The sequence below is a fragment of the Solanum lycopersicum genome, chromosome 1, assembly GCF_036512215.1.
Source record: "Solanum lycopersicum chromosome 1, SLM_r2.1".
NCBI lineage: Eukaryota > Viridiplantae > Streptophyta > Magnoliopsida > Solanales > Solanaceae > Solanum > Solanum lycopersicum.
Window position 1 is genome coordinate 6115691 of NC_090800.1, and position 26813 is coordinate 6142503.

The 26813-nt window shown below is 34.3% G+C and overlaps 1 protein-coding gene across 2 annotated transcripts; it reads left to right on the forward strand.

Moving 5' to 3' along the window:
- Nucleotides 1-3794: 3794 nt before the first annotated feature.
- On the forward strand, nucleotides 3795-10329 carry LOC101251803 (probable serine/threonine-protein kinase PBL3). 2 transcript variants are annotated; one of them, XM_004228343.5, is made up of 6 exons: nucleotides 3795-4141; nucleotides 7170-7516; nucleotides 7597-7732; nucleotides 8931-9067; nucleotides 9186-9309; nucleotides 9680-10329. In XM_004228343.5, the coding sequence occupies exons 1-6, from the start codon at nucleotides 4078-4080 to the stop codon at nucleotides 10129-10131; spliced, it is 1260 nt and encodes a 419-aa protein (XP_004228391.1). In that variant the 5' UTR covers nucleotides 3795-4077; the 3' UTR covers nucleotides 10132-10329. The 2 variants fall into 2 exon arrangements, with proteins under 2 accessions (XP_004228391.1, XP_019069734.1); XM_019214189.3 differs by having other exon boundaries at nucleotides 3965-6700.
- Nucleotides 10330-26813: the final 16484 nt, after the last annotated feature.

Below are 26813 nucleotides of genomic sequence, written 5' to 3' on the forward strand. Positions count from 1 at the left end.
ATTTGGATGCTAGAGTGGTAACTATTGTTGTAAGCAAACTCAATGAGAGGTAGGTGATCATCACAATTCCCCTTGAAATCAATCACACATGTCTTCAACATATCCTCTAAGAACTGAATGGTGCACTTTGCTTGTCCATCTGTACAAGGATGAAAGGTAGTACTTAAGTTTACTTTTGAATCCATGCCTTTTTGAAAAGAATTCCATAACTGTGCAGTAAATTATACACACCTATATGAAATAGTCGACATTAGCACCCCATAAAGTCTAACTACCACTCGAATATACAACTTAGCATAATCTTTTTACTGAATGGGTAGTCTATACCAGTAAAAGGTGGGCTGATTTTGTCATACTATCAACAATCACCCAAATAGAATCATGCTGTCTGTCAAACCTTGGCCAACCCGTGATAAAGTCCTTATTTATCATCTCTCATTTTCATACCGGAAGTTTTATATTTTGAGTCGTACCACATATTGTCTGTTAGACCTTGGCCAACCTGTGATAAAGTCCATATTTATCATCTCTCACTTTTATACCGGAATTTTTATATTTTGAGTCGTACCACCAGACCTTTAATGCTTTACCTTTACTTGTCGGCAATTCAGGCACTAAGCAACAAACTCTGCAATGCCCTTCTTTATACTACTCCACCAATAAACTTCCCTCAAGTCACGATACATATTTGTGAAATCCAAATGAATGAAATATCTGGAGCTATGAGCCTTCCTCCATTATCTTCTCTTGGAGTTCATCCACACTTGGTACACACAACCTACCTTGATATTTCAATATACCATCTCCCCGTTGTTCAAAAGCCAATACTTATTTGCTTATGAACATTTGCCTTCAACAAGCAAAATATGGTCTTGATCTTGCTTCTCTTTTACTTCTAACACTTATGATGATTCAGCCCCGTTCATCACCACTACTCCTTCTGTTGAATCCATTAGTTGAACTCCCAACATGCAAGTTTATGCACATCTCTTGCTAGCTCTTTCTTATTTTCTTCAAAATGGGTGGTACACCCATAGACAATCTGCTCAAGGCATCAACAACAACATTAACCTTAGCTAGGTGATAATGGACACTCATGTCGTAATCCTCGAGTAATTTTAATCACCTCTTTTGTCTGAGATTAAGCTCTTTTTGAGTAAACACATACTGAAGACTCTTGTGATCGGTGAACACATCTACATGAACACCATAAAGATAATGTTGCCACATTTTTAAAGCAAATACTACAACAACTAACTCTAGACCATGGATTGGATAGTTTTTCTCATGAACTTTTAATTGTCTGGAGGTATAAGCTATAACCTTGTCCATGTGCATTAACATACAACTGAAACCAACTCTAGACGCATCACAATAAACAACAAAACCTTGCGTACCTTCTGATAAGGTCAATATTAAGACCGTAGTCATCCTTTTTTTCAATTCTAGACCACAATCATATTTGCCCTTTTTTTTAACCGAGGCTGTCCCTCAGCTTTCTTGGTCGATTTCCCCCCTCATTTTAGTACTGAATTTTGAACTTACGCTATCAAATTTCAGTAAAGAGCAAACCCTCAACAACCAAAGTTTTAGAAGAGTAGAACCAATACCCAATCAAAGAATCAAAAAATTGAAACTCAAAACCAAATTGATTTGATTAAGTCTAATTTTGTAATTTTTCAATATTTACGTCAATCTCGAATAAGTTATGTACAACTCATTGCGGCAAGAACCTTCAATAATTGACACGTTTTGGACGGTAATATATTTAGGTAAATAGACTTTTGTTATTATAAGGCACGTTTGACAATAGATTAAACACTAATTTTTGAAGAAAAATAACAAATATAGAAAAATAAAGAAAAAAAATGAAAAAGATTAATTTTTGGTTTGACAAGTTCCAACTGTAGGGACCAATTTGGTAATTATAGTGACCCACACGTTATCAAAATGGACAGCAGTTTGTCACTTTCTGGATAAAAAAGTAAAATTTAATTTCAATGTGAGAACAATGATTTTTTAAATTAATTTCCATGTTTGTAAATAAGTTGACTTTTAAAGTGAAGCCAAATTTATTTTGTACGTGTTTAAAATATAAACACTTTTGACTTTTTAAAAAATTGGCCTAACAAGTTATAATTAATTTTCAAAATTTCCAAATCATGTTGAAGATTTTATTTATGAAGATAGTAATTGTATTGTCTTGTATATATATTGATTATGTTATTAAAAATACCTATTATTTTTATTAATATAAATCTAATAATCTTGATCAATAATTAAATATAGAAAAAAATTATGTAATATTTTGTCTTCATAATTCTGATTTCAAATTTTTTTATTGCTTATTTACTGTTGAATATGTTTTACATATGTTTATTACTTTCTATGTTATTAAAAATGCCTATTACTTTTATCAATATAAATATCTAATAATTTTGATCAATAATTAAATATAAAAAAATAATTATCTAATATTTTGTCTTCATAAATCTGATTTCAAAATTTTTTATTGTTTATTAACTATTGAGTTGTACCCTAAAATGCAAGTACTTCTATGTTTTACATATGTTTATTACTTTCTCTTTCATATTAGTTGAACTTTTTGCTATAGTTCAAAATAAGTAAATTAATTAAAGTTCAAAATAATGTTTAGATCTTGTTTCATTTTTGCTAGGTAATAAGCTTGACAAAGTAACCGTTTATAATTTTACTTTGAATTGCTTGATAAAGATAATATTCGATTTATATCTTAAATATTTTTTTAAAAAATATGTATGTATTTCCCCGAAAATATAGGGATTATCTTTTTTCCTTATTAGTTTTTATTAAAAAAAATTTGGACACTAAATATAATTATTCAACACTTGTACTATTTTCTCTGTTTACTTTTATTTATTTATTATATTAATTTCTTTTTATTTATTCTACAAAAGAATAGTATTTTTTTGTTTTTAATTATTAAAAAGGGCAACTTTCACATATAGCAAACAAAAAATTCATATTAATATGCTATAACAAAGTTTGCATAATTGCGCTCCATAGCAAACATAAAATTGTATAATTCGCTGGCCTAAATTGTATAATTCGCTGGCCTATTTCGCTGCAATTGTATAATTTGCTTTGCATACAGTTGAATCGAATTAAAATGTATGTATATTGCATAATTATAAGTATATAGCAAGAAGATATATGTTTTTCTCTCGATTTATACAAAAACAGAAACACAATATATACACTTCTGTTGTATAAATCTAGAGAAAATTGTATTTCACTGCAATTGTATAATTCGCAATTGTATAATTCGTTGGCCTTTTTCTCTGCAATATTTGAAGTAAAATGCCTGTAAATTGTATAATTAAGTGTATAACACGAAGATATATATTTTTGCATGTGTATATACAATTTTCTCTCGCTTTATACAAAACAGAAACAGAATTATATACTTCTGTGTATAAAGAGAGAGAGGCGAGCGAGAATGGAGAGTGGCGAGCGGATTTTTAGGAGAGAGACGCTGGCAAATTTTAGCTAACGTTTGCTATGGAGCACAATTAAATCAAACCCTAGCTATTCCATTTATTTTAGATTATTAGTTTACTATTATATACAATTTTTTCTTAAAAATAATATATTAATTAATACAAGTATAATGATAACATATATATTTATTTATATTATTTTTTAAAATATGGCATATAAATTTTCTTTTTTAAAGATAATAAGTAAAAATAAATCGAAGAAATAGTACTCCGACACAAAATGTACGCGATGTTAGTCCAGTAGGTACAAAATTTATCTAGAACATTATCTTTACCTAACAGAATAACAATAATATTATAAAATAAGTAAAAAGGAGAAAGTACTCCACAATTTCTCTTGTTCTCACGCTGTCATACCAAAAAGGACAAATTTTTGTCTAGCTTTTTTCAAGTATATTATTTTTTTTAATTTTCTCAATTGAAAAGAAACATATATACACCTATGTTTTATCTTTCTTGAAATTCGAAAAATTTTAACAAAAAATTATTCTTGTAAACACTTGTGCAGTGTTTCTTTTGCTGTTGTTTTGTTTTACAGATGGGTAACTGTTTAGGTTCATCAGCTAGAGTTGATGCCACTCTCAGCTCTCACAATATTTCTGGTACTTTACCTTTTTGTTCTTTTCTTGTTCTTGCTTTGTTATTTTTTTTTTGTTTTCAAGAACTTGATAAACTACCTTTTTGGGGGTATGAATAAAATTAAATATAATTTTTTTTGGGTGGGGATGGAGAGGTTGGGGATTAAGGTGGAATCGAACTCTCACCGACAAGATTGAAAGTTTAGATAGTTAACTAACTGAGCTACTAAGATTTCTTGAAATGGGTGTGAATTTTTTTGGCACTATATATAAGAACTTATTTTTTTTGAGTTTTGTTTTATAGTTTGATGATGATATGAAATGAGCTTAAATGAAGAAGTGGGGATTGCCTGACTTTTTTTGGGATTGTTGTTGTTGTTTGTGATAATCTTGAATGGTTTGTTGTTAGAAGTGGAGATTCATATATCCGACCCCCTGACTTGTTTGGGACTGTTGTTGATGTTGTTATTGTTTTTGATAATCTTGAATGGTTTGTTATTAAAAGTGGAGATTCATATATCCGATCCCCTGGCTTGTTTGGGACTGTTGTTGATGTGGTTATTGTTTTTGATAACCTTGAATGGTTTCTAATTAGAAGTAGAGATTCATATATCCAACCCTCACTTGTTTGAGACTGTTATTGCGGTTGTTGTTGTTGTTCTGTGATTTTCCAATTAGAACTGGAGATTCATATATCCGATTCTTACTTCTTTTGGACTGTTTTTGATGTTGTTAGCTGTGATAAATCTTGAGTTATTTCTAATTCGTTTATTCCCTCAGTTTTTCAAAAAAAAGAAAAAGAAAGAGCTTGAAGTTATTCATTTCTTATTTAATTATAACTCTTTATCATGATCTTGGTTTAATCAGCGGGAACTCAATGTTTTGTTGTATAAAGCACAAATCTTTAACTTAACTTATTTAAAAAAGATGTTTAAGAGTTGTTTGAATTGGTTTAAAAGTTTGTTAAACCTACTTTTAAGTCGTTTTTAGATTTTGAGAGTGCTTGATAAAGTTAAAAATAACTTTAAAAAAAGTTCAAAACCAAAAGTAGATTCTCCTTACTTTTTTATTTTTTGACTTAAAAGTCATTTATGTTTGACTTTTTTTTTTTACTTAAAAGTTATTTCCTCTATTCCTTATTATATGTGAACCTTTTTAGATTTCACTTGCATTATGTTAAGTGTACAATTCTACCTTTATTTAATATTTTTTGAAGTCAACTTTTCATAAAATGATAAATGAATCCATTTTTTATTTAATTTTTTTGTTGAGATTTCTTTTTCAAAATCAAATTTTATAGAGTAAAACAGTGGTGAGAGTAATTACTCAATATATGAATTAATTACAATGAACATTAATTGCTTATTAGTTTGTTCGGTTGGTCAAATGGAAAAATATTGTAATTTATGCATTGATTTTATGAAATGACAAGTTTTATGGACCAACTATTTATAGTAAGGATGATATATAAAAAGAAATGGAGCCAATCCCAACGGGCTCTATATATGGGATGCCCATTGCTTCTTATTGTTCGTTGTGAGTATTTGTTTGAATTTGATATATTACCATTTTTTGTGTTCAGGGGAGACTGAGGTACCTTGTTAGATTTTTGAGTTCTTTTGCTCTGTTTGTTTGGGGACTCGTAGATGACTGACTTTGTTTGTTAAATGATTGCTTAAAGACTAGGCAGGAAGCCTTTAAATTCGGCTAAGCCCAATAGCTTTAGCTCAAATCCTGTATTTGTATTATTTAATTCATTCTATATGTATAGATAATCTATTCAAAGTCCAGTAAGCAAAAAAGGACTAATTGTCGTTCAAAATCCATAAACTAAAAATCTTGGCTCCACCTCTGCATGTACTACCATAAAATTTGAGAGGAAGATTTTAGTGCAGTTATTGTTGTTATAAGAAAGTCTCGGCTGAGACTGATAAATGACATGTTGAGCTGAATTTTTAGAATAAGCTTATAGAATTGACTAAATTTGCAAGAAGATTGATGGCTATTGTCAAAGATGAAAGCTTATAGGAAAGCGAAAATATACATTTGTCTATTAAGATGATCAGTGCCAATTGAAAACCGTTAACATGGAGCTAATGCTGCATATTTTAACGCTCGTGGAATAGGATGATTCCTTTTTTGAAGGTTATGGGTGATTCATTTTTCTCTCACGAATGAATCCTTTGACTAGCGTTTTGTGCATGTTACATGTGAAGATATGTGTGTTTATATTCCAACCATAGTATCTCCATTGATGAATGCATAACAGTGGCCAAGCAAATTATTTTTCTCAATCTGTTTGTTTTATGGATATTACTCATTAACAAACAGTTAAATGGGAATCTTTCTTCTGGTTGCCAATCTTTGTTGCACATATGGCATCTTACTTGCTACTATATAAATGTGATGCTTGTTGGTAAATCAAATATACTAACTTAAGTGGTGGGTATGAGAAGAGTTAGAGGTAGAGGTAGACTGAGAAGTATTAGGGAGAGGTGATTAGACAGGATATGACATACTTGCAGCTTACCGAGGACATGTGTCTAGATAGGATGGTATGAAGGGCAAGGATTCAGGTAGCAGGTTAGTAGGTATCTGAGCATTGTGTAGTTTTCCCTACTACTATTTTATTCTTCGATTTTATTACCTGTTGTTTCATTTGCTTCAGTTATGTCTTGTTTGTTGCTTTGCTACCGTTCATCTCCTTTATCTTTAACATGATTTCTTCATTACTGTATTTTCTTTCCATACTTGAGTTTGATATCTTTTACTTGAGCCTAGGATATATCGGGAACAACCTCTCTACCTTCACCAGGTAGGGGTAAGTCTGCATTCACACCACCCTTCCCAGACCGCACCTATTTGTCGGATTACATTGGGTTTGTTGTTGAAGAGCATAACTTCTGTCTAGAACATATTTTATCCAAATTAAATAGTTATTTGAGTCTACTTACTTCGGGTTACGAATTTGAGGCTTTCTTGGGTTAAGTTATGATTAGATTGTTACCAAATGTGACTGAGCAATGACATTTTCTACTATTCTTTATTGCAGCTTCCGGAGCCTCTAGGATTCCCAGCAGAACCAGCCATTCTTCTGTTCTTTCAAGTCTAAGTATTCCATCTTATAGTCGGAAAAGCAGCGCTGATACTCTTTCTACTCCAAGATCTGAAGGCGAGATTTTGTTTTCTCCCAATGTTAAGTCCTTCTCATTTAACGAATTGAAAAGTGCAACAAGGAACTTTAGACCTGACAGTCTTCTTGGCGAAGGAGGATTTGGTTATGTTTTCAAAGGATGGATTGATGAACATACTCTTACTGCTGCAAAGCCTGGTTCTGGAATGGTCATTGCGGTCAAGAAATTGAAGCCAGAGGGTTTTCAGGGTCACAAGGAGTGGGTGGTATGTTCCGTTTGCAGATTTATAACTTATTTAACTTGTTGATCTTGTTGGCCCTGTAATTGATCAGAAATGCTTTGCAGACTGAAGTTAATTACCTTGGCCAACTTCGTCATCCAAATCTGGTTAAACTCATTGGCTATTGTATAGAGGGAGATGATCGGCTTTTGGTGTATGAGTTCATGCCTAAAGGAAGCTTGGAGAATCATTTATTTCGAAGTACGTCAACACACTACCTAAACTTTCAAATCTATTTACATATCTATACTACTCCCTTTGTCCCTAATTACTTATCCACTTTTCCTTTTTTAGTTGTGCCTAATTACTTGTCGATTTTGATAAATCAAGAAAAGACAAATTTATTTTTCCTATTATAACCTCAATTAATTACTTTAAAAATGTTGAACATTTTGAAAAACTTAAGTTTTTTATTCATCTACTTCATAATTAAAAGGGTAAAATGGTAAACTCACTATGCCAATCATTGTTTTGATAATAGGTGTGTCAATTCAAAAGTAGACAAGTAATTAGGGAATTTCTGAAAAGCTGAGATTTTCTACTACATCATGTTTTAGGGTCTTAGAAGCTGTTTGCTAATGCTAGTAATCACATGAAAGGATAAAGTTAGAGACCGAAAAACTACAAGGAATCTGAAGAAATGTATGAGCCAATCTGTGGTTTAAATGCCAAATATCTGATTTAATTTTCCGAGACTTTAAAGTTGTGAAATTACAGAGCACTTGCCTCAATTCTTACTTTAATTATGTTGAACCGGCTTCATTATTATTCCTCTGAATCTTTTTATTGGCCTTCTCCGCGATATAAGTAGTCAAACAGTGTTGACAGAAGTTTGTTAACTCTGTGATGATTGTTGATTTAGTCCATGTGGTGTGAGTTACAGTTTTTCATGAAATGGATAATTATCGAACACCCAAGTGAAGACTTGTATATCAGTCAAACCCCGTTAAAGTGGCAACATTTGTCTAAATTAATCATGGTTGCTACTTGCTATAATGAGGTGTCGTTTTATATGTATATTGACATTTGACGTTTAGATTTCATTTAGCTTTTATAAACAGAAGTAAGCCAAAGAATAGTTTAATGATTTTATGTAACATACATGAAGACATGTATTTGTTGACCAATTTAATTTTAAAAAAAAGAGTTTGTACTTTAAAATTTCAATTTTTTTACTATGTTTATGACATTTGATGATGATAACTATTACATATTTTATTTTTATGCTATAATTAATGTCACTATTCTTCTAGACAAGTAAATAATATGAAGTAAAAGATAGTATGGATAATCAATTTTGGAGAAAATGAGTCTTTAAAGTGAAATGTTGTTATAACGAGGTGTGACTGTGTGTGTGGATTTATAAATTGGTGGTAATTCTTGGAATCTTGTTTAACAGGAGGGCCTCAACCTCTTACTTGGTTGACAAGAATTAAGGTGGCTATTGGTGCTGCTAGAGGCCTTGCTTTCCTACATGATGCTAAAGAACAAGTTATATATCGGGATTTTAAGGCTTCTAATATTCTCTTAGACGGGGTAGGTATTAAGTTTTGACGTGCTCACAAATTCAGTTGCCTTTCTTTAAAATATAATAGTGTCATGTTCTTTTAAAACTGGTGAAAACTGAATATCTTTCCCCGGTCTGTGACTGCAGGAATTTAATGCAAAGTTGTCTGATTTTGGTTTAGCCAAGGCCGGCCCAACTGGTGATCGCACTCATGTGTCCACTCAAGTCATCGGTACTCAGGGCTATGCTGCTCCAGAATATGTTGCTACAGGTTAATATTTTGCTTTTCGGCATAGAAAATCATGCTACAGGGACAGTTGTGTCTCGGTTGTCTCATGAATTACCGGAAATGTGTTATCCTAACTTTGTTGTGCCATGTTCAACTTGAACATCAAGAAAATGTGATCTTGTTGGACGTATTTTCGTGTGGGAGTATTAAGAATGTCAGTCAGTCCCCATTTTTACTAGTCTCTAACCTTGTTATAGAAACTACTCGATTTTTTACTTGTCACAAGATAGCATAACTTTCCGCAGTCAATTTGCAAGATTAAGTACTATGATTATGCTGTTTAACAAATCTGATTGGTGAAATTCTGTTCCTGACATTCTTGGTTGTTGTTTTTGTACTTGCTATCCGCCAGGTCGATTGACATCAAAAAGTGATGTATACAGCTTCGGGGTTGTATTGCTTGAACTTTTATCAGGGCGTCGTGCTCTCGATAAAATGAAGGTTGGCGTAGAGCAGAATCTTGTGGATTGGGCAAAGCCATATCTTGGGGACAAGAGGAGGTTGTTCCGAATCATGGACACTAAACTAGAGGGACAGTATCCTCAGAAAGGAGCATATACAGCTGCTAACCTTGCTTGGCAGTGTCTAAGCAACGAGCCTAAGCTAAGGCCGCGGATGTCTGAAGTTTTGGCTGCTCTTGAACAGCTTCAAGCACCGAAAGGCGTTAACAAAATATCTCAGATTGAGCATCGAGCCACTTCTAGCTCAGTTCCAGCTTCTCCATTTAAACACCGTTCATCACTCAGCGTGACACCCTCTGCGTCTCCATTAAAGGCCTATCATAAGTCGCCACGCGGAAGGTGACTCCAGGAAAATAAACTTATATTTTGTTGTCATTGTAAAGTTTTCCTATATGTAACCAATTTTGTTGTCTAGATGCATTGATATGTAGAATCAACAGATTGTTTCAACGTAAAATGTTGGAAATATCACTCTGTAACCTATTGATTGATGAGTTAGCTCTTCTGCTCGTTGGGTACAATTAGTCATGTTTTCACATAATGGGTTTTTTTCTTCTTCTTGAATTATTATGTCCATACCCTTAACCCCACCTTCATTTAGCAAGACTGCACGAGAATGGATTCAGAATTTAACCTTTATACCTTTATTGATTTGAGTTCAAGAATTTATTGTAACTTATTTAACTTACTAGTTCTAAAGTCAATTATTTATATTACTAAGTGAATATCATATCATTATATCATCAGTATATCATATTATATTATAAGTGAAAAAATTCTTAGCTCAAAGTTGAATTACAAATTTATCCTCACTTGAACATTATTTGAATATATATAACATTATGTGAAAATAAAAGAATAATATTTTAATTTTTTAATTAGCTGAAAAATAAATACACATTTCAATTACAATAATTATGATAATTAAAAAGCCAACAATATGAAACTTACATCTAAATAATCATGAATAGGGTAAGCGAAAAGACAATTGAAAGTAATACTAAATCTTTTTCCAAGTGAATATTTGACTTTCTTCATGTGAATAAAGAAACTATGTTTCATCTCTTTAAGCAAATCATTTCATCAACATATACATTTAAAAAGACATGGAAGATATCGAAACACCATTTTAGTTAAAAACTCTAAGACAATCATATGAAGTGTGATGCATCCAACGATTTCTCGACAGCGACAACGATTCCTAAAAATGTCATTGTCCTCCTACCTCCATCAATTTCTTTTTTGAAACTGGAAGGTTTCAAATTTTTAACACTATTTCTTTGTTGTTTTCTTCTAACGTTGTCCCCCCCCCCCCCCCCCACGACTCTTTTATTGTAGAATATACCTATTTTTAGATTAATTTGTGATGCAATTCAAAGTGTTCTTGAAATTCAAGATATATAGATTTATCCGAGTATTTTTATGACGTAGTTTCAGTCAGGCTGTTCATTGTTTTTCCCTTTCTTTATTTTATTAATTTTTATTTGTTCCTTTTCCCCTTTTTAATGTTTTTCTTTAGCTTGTTGTTCATTTTTTAAAAGGTGAAATTTCAATAATAAATATGATTAAAGTATATAATTTACAGGTAATAGTACTTTTGTGAATCACACGTGGTATTTTTTGCAGCTATACTTTTTTTATGCAATATATTTGTTCTCTTATTTTCACACATAGGATTTTAGATTGTATAAATCATCATTTCTCTTGTAACAGTCTTTCCTTCTCCTATTAAATTTTTGAGTGATTGAAGATTAAGATCTTAGTCAATGAACATATTTTAATCTTCCTATGTCTTAGATATTATTTTCTCTTTAGTTTGAATTTGTAATATTTTTTCCTTCAAATTATACATGACTCATCACAAACATGTTTATAATGTTATTATTGGTTCGTCTTTTTTCTTATTTTGTTAATTTATTTTATGTTTATTAAAAATTAAATTTGAAAACTAAAAGATATTATCTATTTCTACTATTCGAATAGAGTGTTGAATTTTTCATGAATATTGAAACATCAAATCATCAAAAACTAACACAAATAGTGCTATATTTTGTATATACAACAAATATACTCATATGTAGACCCGTGGACTTATCACAAGTAATTGCATTATCAAGGCAATCTTATTGTATTGTCGTTAAACTCGATATTCAGGTGCTTTATATAAAAATAAGTCATTTGTTTGGTACATATTTGTCACGACCCAAAACGAGCCGCGAGTGACATCCACACTTACCCTCCTATGTGAGCGAACCAACCAATCTAAACCCCAACATTTCAGCCATAATAAACAGAATATAATGCGGAAGACTTAAAACTCATTAACGAAATAAATAATTAACTTCTAAAACTCAAATTTTATCATTATCCCCAAAATCTGGAAGTCATCATCACAAGAACATCTATCCTCAAATTACTAAATCTAAGAATGTCTAGGAAGCTAAAACAAATACAAGAGATAGTCCATGTCGGAACTTCAAGGACATCAAGACATGAATGAGAGAGAATCCAGTCCGAGCTAGGAACAATAGCTCACCCTGAAATCTGACGTGGTGAAGACTTGCTAGAGTTGCGGTTGAGTTGAAGACGACGGTACGTTTGCTGCACTCCACAAATAACAAGGAAAGAAACATACAAGTAGGGGTCAGTACAAGCACAAGTACTGAGTAGATATCATCGGCCAACTCAAAATAGAAAGCAATATATATCAGATATTAACGTAAAATCAACCATAACACTTAACAGGTAACAAAAACAAGTACCATAACCATTGGCCACAACCCAAGCACATCTATGAGGTCTCAAGCCTCCACACCATACTCATTTGGGAAATAGGTTCTTTAAATTGAGTACATTAACATAATTCAAGATTCTTTCTTTTTACTATCCTGGTGTCGGAATGTGACACTCCGATCCCCTAATACTACGTGTCGATTCGTGACACCCGATCCCCTAATACTACGTGTCGGTTCGTGACACCCGATCCATTAATACTACGTGTCGGTTCGTGACACCCGATCCATTAATACTACGTGTCGATTCGTGACACCCGATCCATTAACCTCATTTTTTAGTTTATCAAGCCTTCTTTTATACCAAGGCATCATCATTAACAGAGAGGGTTTTAGGTTTAAGCTTCACAACCTTATCTTTCCAACCCATTACAATTACATAATCACATCATGCAAGCATACAATTAAGCATATAGAAGACTTTACAATACTGCCCAATTCTTATCATTCGCTATTAAGAGTTTACTATGAAATAGCATAAACCATAACCTACCTCCACCGAAGAATTGTGATCAGGCAATCTACTTTGTCAATGCTTTGCTTTCCTCTTCGTTCTTCCCTTTCTCTCGCTCGTTTCTCCCTTCTTCTCTGTTCTTTCTATTTTTTCCTTATTCCAACCCTTTTTCTTTTACCCTAATTACCATATAATTAAGCATAAAATATGCTAAAAGTAACCCACTATTTATTCTAAGGTTATCTCCTTTAACCCCCAAGTAATTGAATTATTAACCTTAACCCACTAACTTTATAATTATAAGCAGGAATAGTCCAAAACACCCCTTAAAACTTTTAACAGAAATCCGACCCAGTCAAGGTTACGCAACCTGTGACGGCCCGTCGTGCCTGCGACGGTTCGTCGTGCTGCCTCCGTCACAATGTTCAGAGACTAAATTTCATCAAAGGGTCTGTGACGGTCCGTCCTGCCATGTCGTCGCGAAGTTCAGAGAGTTGTTCTCAGTACCCAAAATTTTAGAATCTAAGTGTTTTGGAACGAGACCCCCTCGACGGTCCGTCGTGCTCATGACGGTCCGTCGTGGAATCCGTCGACCCAGACAGTTATTACTAGAAATAAACTCTACTGCTCAAAACGACTAACAGGTCATTACAATATATACCAATTTACCCATCGTTCGTCTCTGAACGATCACAAGAAGAAAAACAAGGGCGAAAAGGAGTACCTGAATCTGTAAACAGGTGTGAGTATTTTTCTTGCATATCAGCCTCCTTTTCCCAAGTGGACTTTTCAATTGGTCGATTCTTCTATTGGACCTTGATGGATGCAATCTCCCTTGACCTCAACTTGCGGACTTCTCTATCTAAAATGGCAACAAACTCCTCCTCATAAGACAAATTTTCATCAAGAAGAACTGAATCCCAACGAATGATGTAGTTTCCATCCCATGGTATCTTTTCAGCATAGACACATGAAATAGCGGGTGCACTCCTGAGAGTCCTGGGGACAAAGCTAATTCATAAGCTACCTCCCCCACGCGCTTCAGAACTTTAAATGGACCAATGTACCTCGGACTAAGCTTACCTCGCTTACCAAACCGCATCACCCCTTTCATGGGTGAAACCTTCAGTAGGACTTGTTCACCCTCTATAAAATCCAAGTCTCTAACTTTTCGATCTGCATATTCTTTCTGCCTACTTTGAGCCACTAAAAGCTTTTCTTGAATGCATTTCACTTTATCTAACGATTCCCTCAGAAGGTCAGTACCCCAAGGTCAAACCTCAAATGCATCAAACCACCCAATGGGCGACCTACATCTTCTCCCATACAGTGCCTCAAATGGGGCCATGTCAATACTAGAGTGATAACTATTGTTGTATGAGAGCTCTGCTAAGGGTAAGAAGTTATCCCAATGACCACCAAACTCTATCACACATGCACGAAGCATATCCTCTAAAACTTGAATCGTTCGCTCAGACTGACCATCAGTCTGAGGGTGAAATGCAGTACTAAGATCCAATCTAGTACCTAACTCGGCATGCAATGTTTTCCAAAACTTAGAAGTAAAATGCGTACCTCTATCTGATATGATGGAAAGTGGAACTCCGTGCAATCGAACAATTTCTGAGATGTAAAGTTTGGCTAACTTCTCTGCATAGTAAGTCACCTTAACCGAAATAAAGTGAGCAGACTTAGTTAATCTGTCAACAATCACCCAAATAGAGTTATACTTACCCATCGTCTTTGGAAGACCAACCACGAAGTCCATTGAATTCTCTCCCACTTTCATTCAGGAATGAGCATTCTCTGAAGTGTCCCTCCAGGCCTCTGGTGTTCATACTTTACTTGCTAACAATTCGGGCATTAAGCAACAAAATCAACAATGTCACGCTTCATCCTACTCCACCAAAAATGTTGCTTTAGGTCACGATACATCTTGGTTGCACCAGGATGTATAGAATACCTTGAACTATGAGCCTCTGTAAGAATAGTGTGAATTAAATCATCAACGCGGGGTACACATACCCTTCTCTTAATTCTCAATACACCTTCCTCATCGATTTTTGCTTCTTTAGCCTCTCCTTGCAACACCTTATCTCGGATCCGGATCAGTTTCTCATCGGTAAACTGCTTTCCTTTAATCTTATCAAGAAAGGAAGATCTTGCCTCCACAGAGGCCACGAATCCTCCCTTCTCATTTATTTCTAGCCTCATAAAGTCATTAGCCAGAGTATGAACCTCTCTAGCCAATGGGCGTCTAGAAACCTGCAAGTGGGCTAGACTTCCCATGCTCCCTGCCTTTTCACTTAAAACATCTGCCACAACATTAGCTTTTCCCGGATGATACAAGATAGTGATATCATAGTCCTTCAGTAGTTCCATCCATCTCCTCTGTCTCGAATTCAAATCTTTCTGAGTAAAGACATACTGTAAACTACGATGATCCGTATAGACTTCACATTTAACCCCATATAGATAATGTCTCCATTGCTTTAATGCAAACACTACTACCGCTAACTCCAAATCATGGGTCGGATAATTACGTTCATGCACCTTTAATTGCCTCGAGGCATAAGCAATTATATTCTTCTCTTGCATTAGCACTGCACCCAAACCAGAATAGGATGTATCACAGTAAACAATGAAATTCTTACCTTCTACTGGCAGGGTAAGAATCGGTGCAGTAGTCAACAAAGTCTTGAGCTTCTGAAAGCTTTCTTCACACTCGTCCGACCATACAAATGGAACACTCTGCTTAGTCAAGTTTGTCAATTGGGAAGCAACGAAAGAAAATCCCTTGACAAATCGACGATAGTAGCTAGCTAAACCAACGAAGCTCCTTACCTCTGTAACATTAGTAGGTCTTACCCAACTCTTCACTGCTTCGATCTTAGAAGGATCCACCATCACTCCATCCTTAGAAACCACATGCCCCAAGAAGGACACTGAATCTAGCCAAAACTCACACTTAGAGAATTTAGCATAAAGCTTTTTCTCCCTCAACATTTCCAATACCATTCTCAAGTGCTCCTCGTGTTCTTTCTTGCTCTTTGAGTATACCAGTATATCATCAATGAATACAATGACAAAGAGATCCAGATATTGCTTAAAAATCCCATACATCAAGCTCATGAAAGCAGCCGGGGTATTCGTAAGCCCAAAAGACATTACTAAGAACTCATAATGCCCATACCTGGTCCGAAAATCAATCTTGGGCACATCCGTTGCTCATATTTTCAATTGATGATAACTAGATCTCAAATCGATTTTTAAGAAGGTACAAGCACCTTGCAACTGATCGAACAAATCATCGATGCGAGGAAGAGGATACTCATTCTTTATAGTTACCTTATTCAGTTGTCTGTAGTCAATGCACATCAGAAAACTTCCATCCTTCTTCTTCACAAACAAAATAGGAGCACCCCAAGGGGATGCACTTGGTCTAATAAAGCCTTTACTTAACAACTCTTGAAGTTGGGCCTTTAACTCTCTTAAATCAGCGGGAGCCATCCTATAAGGGGGTATGGAAATGGGGCGAATACCCGGCTCCAGATCAATACAGAAATCAATATCTCTATTTGGTGGCATACCAGGAAGGTCTGCAGGAAACACATCCAGAAACTTACGGACTATCGAAACCGACTTAATTGAAGGTACTTGGGTAGTATCATCCCTGAGGTGTGCCAAGAAAGCTAAACAACCCTTACTAACCATTCTCTTAGCACGAAGAAAGGAGATGATACGAACTGGAGTGGGAGTGTAGTCACCCTCCCACACTAACAGGTTTGTCCCAGGCTTGGCCAATGTCACAGTTTTGGCATTACAATCTAAGATTGCAAAGTTTGGAGAAATCCAAGTCATACCCAGAATTACATCGAAATCAACCATTTCTAAGATAACCAAGTCTACATGAGTATTGCTCCCCATAAAAGTCACAAGACAAGACCTATACACCTTCAACTATCACAGACTCACCCACCGGAGTAGAAACACGAATAGGCATGTCAAGCAATTCACAATGTAAATTAAGACCAGTAGAAAATGAGGAAGATACATATGAAAATGTGGATCCAGGATCAAACAATACAGAAGCCATGCAATCACAAACCAAAAGATTACCTGTGATGACAGCATCAGATGTCTCCGCTTCAGATCTCCCGGGGAAAGCATAGCAATGGCCCTATCACCTGTCTGTCCGTTGCCCCTACCATGTTGTGCTGCAGTCGCTCCGGCTTGTCCGCCACCCCGGTTGGTTTGGTGACCACCATTACCTTGACCACCACATCCTCCAGAATGGAGGCCTCTTCCATGACCACTTCTACCTCTGACTATTGGGGGCCTGTAACTCTATTTTGGACAATATATCTTAATATGTCCAATTTCCCCACATCCATAACACTCTCTGGGTTCAAGCATAGGTCTCTGTGAGAACGATGGAGTCTGGGGATAACCTCCAAACTCAGAGAAATGTTGACCGGTTTGTGGTGGACCCCCAACTACAGTCTGTAGTGAAAACTGAATAGGTCAGGCTGGATAACCTCCTGAACTCTGCCCTCTGGAGTAAGAACCACTAAACTCACCTCCCTTACGAAACTTCTTAGTTGTTGATGCCATGGTGAAATCATCTGGCTTCACTCCCTCCACCTCTATCACAAAGTCTACCACATCCTGAAAGGATTTTGCTGCAGTAGATACCTGTAAGGTTGGAATCTGCAAATCTGACCTCAATCCCTTCATAAAACGGCAAATCCGCTCTTGTGGACTGAAGCAAAGCTGGGTGGCATACCTAGATAATGCACGAAACTTAGCCTCATATGCAGTAACCGACATCCTACCTTGCTCTAGGCTCAGGAACTCATCTCTCCTCCTATCCCTCAAAGTCCGGGGTATATACTTCTCCATAAACAAGCTAGAGAATGATGCCCAAGTCATAGGTGGTGCTTATGCTGGTTGACACTCAACATACGATTGCCACCACATTTTGGCATTTCCCTGAAACTGATAGGTTACAAACTCAATCCCAAATTGTTCCACTATGCCCATCTCATGTAGCAACTCATGACAATCAACCAGAAAATCATAGGCATCCTCAAATTCAGTACCCTTGAAGACTGGAGGTTTCAATTTCAAGAACTTACTGAAAAGTTCGTGCTGATCACTTGTCATTATAGGCCCTATAGTCAACCGAGGAAACATGCCTATTTCCAATGAGGCATCCATGCGGGGAGCCACAACAGCTGCATGTTGTACTCCCAGAACGTGAGGTGCTGTTGCAGAAAACAATGGAGGTGTCTAGCCCTGATCAGATAACCCGCTAAGATAAGCAAGAACCTGATTAATCATCTCTGGGGTAGGTTGGGGTGGTAATTCCTCATTCTGCACTTGCTCATTCTCCCCTTCCCCCCTTTCTTACTACTTCCTCAGTCGGTGGAGGAGTCACCGCCCTAGTACTAGATGGGCCAGGTGCTTGTCCTCTTCCTTTAGAGGACGTCCTCCCGCGACCTCTGCCACGGCCTCTTGTCACTGCCCCTCTTTGAGCTACAGCCGCAGTGGCTGGCTCAGACGCATCTTGTCTTGCCGGTGTTGGTGTTGGAGTGGTTGTTGCTCTAGTTCTAACCATCTGCGAAATAGAGTGAAGATGGTCAAATACCAATTTGTATCACCTAGATACCAATTGGACCCAAGTAATAGCACGAAAGAAAGAAAGAATGGAATTTTCCTAAAGTCTTGTAGTCTCTCAAAGAAAAGTAAAGGCGTCCCCCTACCGTTCCTCAAGACTCTACTAGACTTGTTCTTGTGTGATGAGACCAACGAACCTAATGCTATGATACCAAGTTTGTCACGACCCAAAACGAGCCGCAAGTGGCACCCACACTTACCCTCCTATGTGAGCGAACCAACCAATCTAAATCCCAACATTTCAGCCATAATAAACATAATATAATGCGGAAGACTTAAAACTCATTAACGAAATCAATAATTAACTTCTAAAACTCAAAATTTATCATTATCCACAAAATCTGGAAGTCATCATCACAAGAACATCTATCCTCAAATTACTAAATCTAAGAATGTCTAGGAAGCTAAAACAAATACAAGAGATATTCCATGTCGGAACTTCAAGGACATCAAGACATGAATGAGAGAGAATCCAGTCCGAGCTAGGAACAATAGCTCACCCTGAAATCTGACGTGGTGAAGACTGGCTAGAGTTGCGGTTGAGTTGAAGACGACGGTACGTTTGCTGCACTCCACAAATAACAAGGAAAGAAACATACAAGTAGGGGTCAGTACAAGCACAAGTACTGAGTAGATATCATCGGCCAACTCAAAATAGAAAGCAATATATATCAGATAATAACGTAAAATCAACCATAACACTTAATAGGTAACAACAACAAGTACCATAACCATTGGCCACAACCCAAGCACATCTATGAGGTCTCAAGCCTCCACACTATACTCATTTGGGAAATAGGTTCTTTAAATTGAGTACATTAACATAATTCAAGATTCTTTCTTTTTACTATCCTGGTGTCGGAACGTGACACTCCGATCCCCTAATACTACGTGTCGAATCGTGACACCCGATCCCCTAATACTACGTATCGGTTCGTGACACCCGATCCATTAATACTACGTGTCGGTTCGTGACACCCGATCCATTAATACTACGTGTCGGTTCGTGACACTCGATCCATTAACCTCATTCTTTTAGTTAATCAAGCCTTCTTTTATACCAAGGCATCATCATTAACAGAGAGGGTTTTAGGTTTAAGCTTCACAACCTTATCTTTCCAACCCATTACAATTACATAATCACATCATGCAAGCATACAATTAAGCATATAGAAGACTTTACAATACGACCCAATTCATATCAGTCGCTATTAAGAGTTTACTATGAAATAACATAAACCATAACCTACCTCCACCGAAGAATTGTGATCACACAATCTACTTTGTCAATGCTTTGCTTTCCTCTTCGTTCTTCCCTTTCTCTCGCTCGTTTCTCCCTTCTTCTCTGTTCTTTCTATTTTTTCCTTATTCCAACCCTTTTTCTTTTACCCTAATTACCATATAATTAAGCATAAAAGATGCTAAAAGTAACCCACTATTTATTCCAAGGTTATCTCCTTTAACCCCCAAGTAATTGAATTATTAACCTTAACCCACTAACTTTATAATTATAAGCAGGAATAGTCCAAAACGCCCCTTAAAACTTTTAACAGAAATCCGACCCAGTCAAGGTTACGCAACCTGTGACGGCCCGTCGTGCCTGCGACGGTCCGTCGTGCTGCCTCCGTCACAATGTTCAGAGACTAAATTTCATCAAAGGGTCTGTGACGGTCCATCGTGCCCACGACGGTCTGTCCTGCCATGTCGTCGCGAAGTTCAGAGAGTTGTTCTCAGTACCCAAATTTTTAGAATCTAAGTGTTTTGGAACGAGACCCCCTCGACGGTCCGTCGTGGGATCTGTCGACCCAGATAGTTATTACCAGAAATAAACTCTACTGCTCAAAACGACTAACAGGTCGTTACAATATTTTATGATCTTTTTGTTGTAGTATGCAGAATATGTAATTGAAATTCATATTTTCTGATAAATTTGCCTCGCGCCTTTGTTATTTCTTTAAAGGCATTAGATATATTTATTATTGTTTTTCGATCAGGGATTCATGAACATATTTTACAGTCAGGTTTCACATATTTTTGGTTTGATAGCAAATGCATCATTCTATTTTATGATTTATTTTAATGAATAAAAAATAAATAGTAAAATTACTATTTTTAATTTCAATATTTTATATCTTATAACTCACTTTTAAATAAATAAAAGAATTGTAATAATAGTAATGGACAAACATGCAATGCACTTTATCAAAAAATAGTATTATTATAAGTGGAAACCTGCAAAGTGTAAAGTTGAAACACCATTTTACCTCTAATATTAAAAACTTTAAAAAAAGAATCATAAAACTTTTTTAAAAATTTATATATTATTAGTTATTATATAATAAATATAAATATTATGGGATGCTAAAAGTCTACTTTCTTTTTTAATGAAATGGTAAAATGTCTGAAGATTTTGAAAAGTCAGTTCATATAATTAATATAAATATTATGAGATGTTAGTAATTTACTCTTTTTTTAAAAAAAGATGCTTGAGAAATTTGAAAATTTATTTTTCCATTAATAACATATAATAATAATAATAATAAATAAATAAATAAATAAATAAATAAATAAATAAATATTATGAAATGCTAAAGGTCTACTTTCTTTTTAATGAAATAGTAAAATTTCTGAAGAATTTGAAAAATCAGTTTATATTTATATAAATATTATGGATGCTAGAATACCGTTTTTAATGAAATAGTAAAATGCCTGAGAAATTTGAAAAGTCATTTTATATGTTAAATATATATATATATATATATATATATATATATATATATATATATATATATATATATATATATGAATCCAAAATCGCTGATGTGGCAGCCCCCAATGGCCACCATTTGAAAATCCTTATTTTATCTTTTTAATTAATTAAATAAAAATATGTTTTTTTATTATTTTATCTTTTTCATTAAATAAAAAAATCTGTGTTGTTATCCAAAATAAAAGTAACCCCTCATTTAAAAGATCACACTAAATATCAATAATTAATTAATCAGCCCACAACCACTCAAATTCAGCCCATTCAAAACAGTTCAAATCCAGCCCACTAACATATTCTTAATTATCCAATTTAATACGCTACCAAAAGGCAAACGGCAGCAATATCATCCACTAGCAAATCATTTCCACAGTTCCACCCAACCTACATCGGAAAACATATTTGATAAAAATGAAGGGTGAAAGATATTCCGGAACGCTTTCAAGTTTTGATGATGTACAATGTTGGCTCATCGCTTGAAAACTGTTGATAACGGTTATGTGAGTGAAGATGGTGAAATCGATGAGAGCATAAATGAGAAGGATGAGGTAAAACCACCAGAGCAATCATTTAGTTGTCAAACCTATGAAAAATGACTCCGATTTTGTTGAAGATGCAACTATTGAAAATAATAGTCTATTTGATGAAATGATGAACATGGACGAGGAAACTTCAATGCAGAAGAACAATGAATCTAGATGGGACCTTTCTATAGGGCAAGTAGTAAAAACAATTCGTGAACTTTCAGCTGACTCTGATATATAGTTACAGTTTTGATATATACTAGCTTTGGTAGATATTACTTGTCTTCTGCTCATAGAGCTTGAATTTGAAGCTAAAGATATAGCTTGAGTTGATAAAAAATTCAGCTTTTTTCTTGATTTTAGCAACTTTTGTATTCATATTTAAGAGATACCCTGTTGTTGTTTTAGTAGTTGGAGCTTGAATTCGCAGCTAAAGATTTTTCTTGACAACTAAGTCAAGCTATTTTGTTGGTAGTTAGACCAACTATATTGTATTGGGTGTTGACCAATATTTGTTGTTTTTTGTACTTCGGTTATCATATTATTTTATTGTAGTTACTGATCAGAATGTTTTAGTATGCTTTCATTTCTGATTATTCTTTTCCTGGGCTGTTTTTCCTTGAGCTGAGGATCTAAGGAAATAGTCTCTCTACCTCTAAGCTAGGGGAAATGTATGTGTATACTCTACTCTCTCCAAACCCCACTTTGTAGGACTTCATTGGATCTGTTGTTGTTGTAGTCAAGCTCTTATGCAGTAGATAGTTCAATTTCAGTACATCTTGAATATAGTGTAAAATACATATTTTCAAAATCTATCTTTATATAGAGATTGGGCTAGCTTTTGAACCTTAAATCTTTTTCAAGAATATGTGCTGTTTAAGTGGAAGGCAGTAGGCGCGATCAAAGATTGCTTATTAAGAATTATAGATTTTTATGCAGGAAATAATGAAGCGGATTCTTATTGCTATGACGAGCTAATGATTTTGAGCTGAACTTTAAGAATAAAGTACAGCTTGGAGTTTCAATATGTGTGTCAAATTGATAAAAGGAAATGGATTTTGGTAGTGGTTTTGGTGGCTGTGACTCATTTATTTTGTTAGACCTTGATGCCTCCACATGGAAATGGTCTTCATTTTCTGTTATCCAGAGCAATATTCAGTTGCCCGAAAAGGTAAGTCAGCCGAGTAAAGAACCTTCTGTTGTTGAATCAGCTAAGGTTGGTGAAAGATTTTTCGGAACGTTTTCAAGCTTTGAAATGCCTGAGGAATTTTAAAAGTCATTTTTCCATTAAAAACATAATAATAATAATAATAATAATAATAATAATAATAATAATAATAAATTCTATGGGATGCTAAAAGTCTACTTTCTTTTTAATAAAAAAGTAAAATGTATGCGAAATTTGAAAAGTCAGTTTATATATTAAATATAAATATTATCAAATGCTAGAAATTTTCCTTTTTTAATGAAATACTATAATGTTCGAGGAATTTGAAAAGTCAGTTATAATAATAATAATAATAATAATGATGACCATCATCCTCATCATCATCTCATCATATATATTACTAAAAGTGAGAAGAAATTTAAGAAAAAGTTAAATTGTTGTTTTTCCTCTATATTAAATTAAAATTTTATAAAATATCTACTTTGTTAAAAATTCTATCGTTAATTAAAAATATCATATTATGTTTTACAATAATATACTTAATATGTATTTGATTATACATAAGAATGAATTAATTTCATTGGAATCGCCATTTATTTCAATACTCTAGAATGACTTGTCATTTTTTCATACCAATTTAATGTTTTAAAGTTCTTTTCAACTTCTAATAGTAAGCTTTCAGAATTTTATAAATTGGTCATATCAGTGAATTACAGTAGACTGGATCCATTGATGTTCTTCCCCTCCTCTTCTTCTAAATTCATCTTCAATATAATTAGTAAGGATTCCATTGATTTATTTTATTTATTTTCGTTGGGGGGGGGGGGGGGGGGGGCTAGTTTGGGAGTAGGTGGTTGTTTGGGGATAGGGGTAAAAATATATTTGAAATTTAAAAAACAAAAAAAAATAATTTTTTTAAAAACATTTAAGCCAATCAAACATGAGAAAATAGAAAAACACATTGAAGGATGAAGTAGAGTTTTACAAAATATTTTCCTTAACTTTTTAGGGGAGGTCACTGTCCTTAAATTTAAGAAAAATAAGCTGATTTAGAAAATATTTTCTAAAACATTTAAGTCAATCAAACATGAGAAAATAGGAAAACATTTTCATGTCAAACACACCCTCAATGGAAAAGGGATAAATTATAGGTAAATTCACCCAAAGTGGGAACTCTATGATGTTGTGGTGAACATAGTCACACTTTATTTGAAGTTATCTTAAACAAAGGAGGTCTGGCATGAAGTAAGAATAGAAAAAAAATGCCTTGAATAGTAAGACTATTAGTTGTTAAGCTTAACAACACTCCTCAACTGTTCTCTTCTTTCCTAGTACTAAACCTCATTGACTGCAACCCATAGCACCCATAAGAGATCAAATTCTTCTTCAGATTAGGTTCATGGTGAACTTCTGTAACAGTCCTTACAATTCTATCATGGCAGTGAACACAAACTGAACCAATGCCAACTATTTTACAAGTTGCATTATTGCTCATTAGTACGGTTCCTTCACATCTTTCATAGCTACCGAACCAATCTCTTCATAATGTCATATGTAGAGTATAACCAGAGTCTAAGACCCATTTGTTGCATAGACTCCATTACTACATGGTGTTTTTAGTACATAATTATCATCATTATCATATACTTGTTCAACAATGGATGCACTCGCCTTTTCTTTGAATTTCGACATAGGGCAATCTCGTTTAAAGTGCCCCTTCTTTTGACATCCTCAACACTCCACAATCTTTTTGTTCACACGAGATTTTAATATGTGCTATTCAATTTGCTCCTTCTCTGTTGGTTAGTACGACCTCTTACAGAAAATCCACTAGATTTGTCATTTTTGTCTCTTTCAAAATGCATCTCATCACAAGAGTTAAGTGTTTGCCGCACTTACTCAAGTTTAATAGGTTATTTGCTATACATCATTGAATTCTCAATATCATGATATTTTGAAGTCAATGAGAATAACAAAGAACATGTAAGCGTCTCCTTGTCCTTTTTAATTCCAATAGTTTGTAAGTCCATTACAAGTTTATTGAACGCATCTAGATGGTTTTTAAACAAGTACTTAAATCCATATTAAATATATGAAGATGCCATAATAACAACATTCTTGTTGTCACTGACTGGTGTTGGTAAAGCCCTTCCAGCTTTTCCCATAACTCCTTGACCGTCTCTTCGGTACTTGTACTCACTTCACAAAGTACGTTAGGTTCAAGGGACAATTGAATTACACTCAATGCATCTACTTCAATTTTTTCCTTGTCGGAATCCAATATCTTATCGGGGGTACTTTCCGTCAATAACATGGATTGAACCTTCTCTCCGCAGTAATGCCATCATCTGGATCTTTCAGATATTAGAGTTGTTGCGCCCACTAAATTTATCAATTTCAAACTTCATGGAACTCATTTTTACTTGTTCTTCCTTTTCTACTACAATGTATTTGGAACTACAAAAACCAAATTAATTCTTCTCTGATGTGGAAGTTCAGACTGTAATGCAACCATAGAACATACTCAGACAAAACCTTAATTCTGATACCAATTGTTAAAGAAAACGTGAAATTAAAGAACAAGGAAGAACAACAATATTTAACGTGGTTCGGATCAAAATGATCCTACGTCCACCAAAGAAAAACTTCACCAATAGTTATTTCACTCTATAAAGAATACAAGTCAAATACTACAAGAGAGAGAAGCCTTAAAAGGTGAGAAGGCAAGTGAGAGGAAGTTGTGAAAATGAATTAGGAGCTACCTATTTATAGGAATGAATTCATCCTATTGATGTCATTCATGACATCACTATGTGTAAAAAATGTCAAGGTTAAATATGTGAAACCATTTTATGATTTACCTAAATTTCATCTACAAAGATACTATCTTGACTTTTATTTTGTACTAATTATCTTTCACCCAAATATTCATGTTAATTCATCTTCCATGAAGTTTGATTCCACAAGAACCAAACTAACTCTTTTACAGGGTTCATTCCTTTTGCATAGCAACATTCACATATCACAGTGTATACGTAGTTTTAGGGGTTCTGAGAGTTTTGTGTAGGGGACGAGTTTGTACTCTTATATTTATATAGTGAATTGTTCCTCTCCTTCCTTGATATATGTTGATTCATGACCGAACTACATTAATTATTTATGACTTTTGATATATTTTTCGTTTGTTTTTTTACTCACAGTCTTTCGAGATTTGTATTGCTAGATTTCGTATGACACCTAATCATTTCAGTCATAACATTTAAGTACACTTAGGGATGAGCGACCTTAACAACAATGTTAAAATGCTCAAATCACCAGCAACAACTAGCTCGAAATCAACATCATTTAAGTACCACAAAAATATCTTTTTTACTAACAATTATTTTAAAACAGATAAAAGAACATCGATATTATCGTAACACTATTTGAAATAAAATAATTTTATAAGAATAACTTCCATTTATCTTGCCTATAAACCTAAACACACCTTTTTATATAAAGTATATATAAAACCAAATGCAAAAATTAAATAGTAATTATCTTGCCTATAAACCTAAACACACCTTTTTATATATAATATATGTAAAACCAAACGCAAAAATTAAATAGTAATTTATCTTGCCTATAAACCTAAACACACC

Excerpts from the sequence above, each read along its gene's own strand:
- LOC101251803 (XM_004228343.5), top strand. The coding sequence starts at position 4,078 with ATGGGTAACTGTTTAGGTTCATCAGCTAGAGTTGATGCCACTCTCAGC. Across the intron at positions 7,733-8,930 it reads GGAGAATCATTTATTTCGAA|GAGGGCCTCAACCTCTTACT; the intron begins GTACGTCAACAC and ends CTTGTTTAACAG. Across the intron at positions 9,068-9,185 it reads CTAATATTCTCTTAGACGGG|GAATTTAATGCAAAGTTGTC; the intron begins GTAGGTATTAAG and ends CTGTGACTGCAG.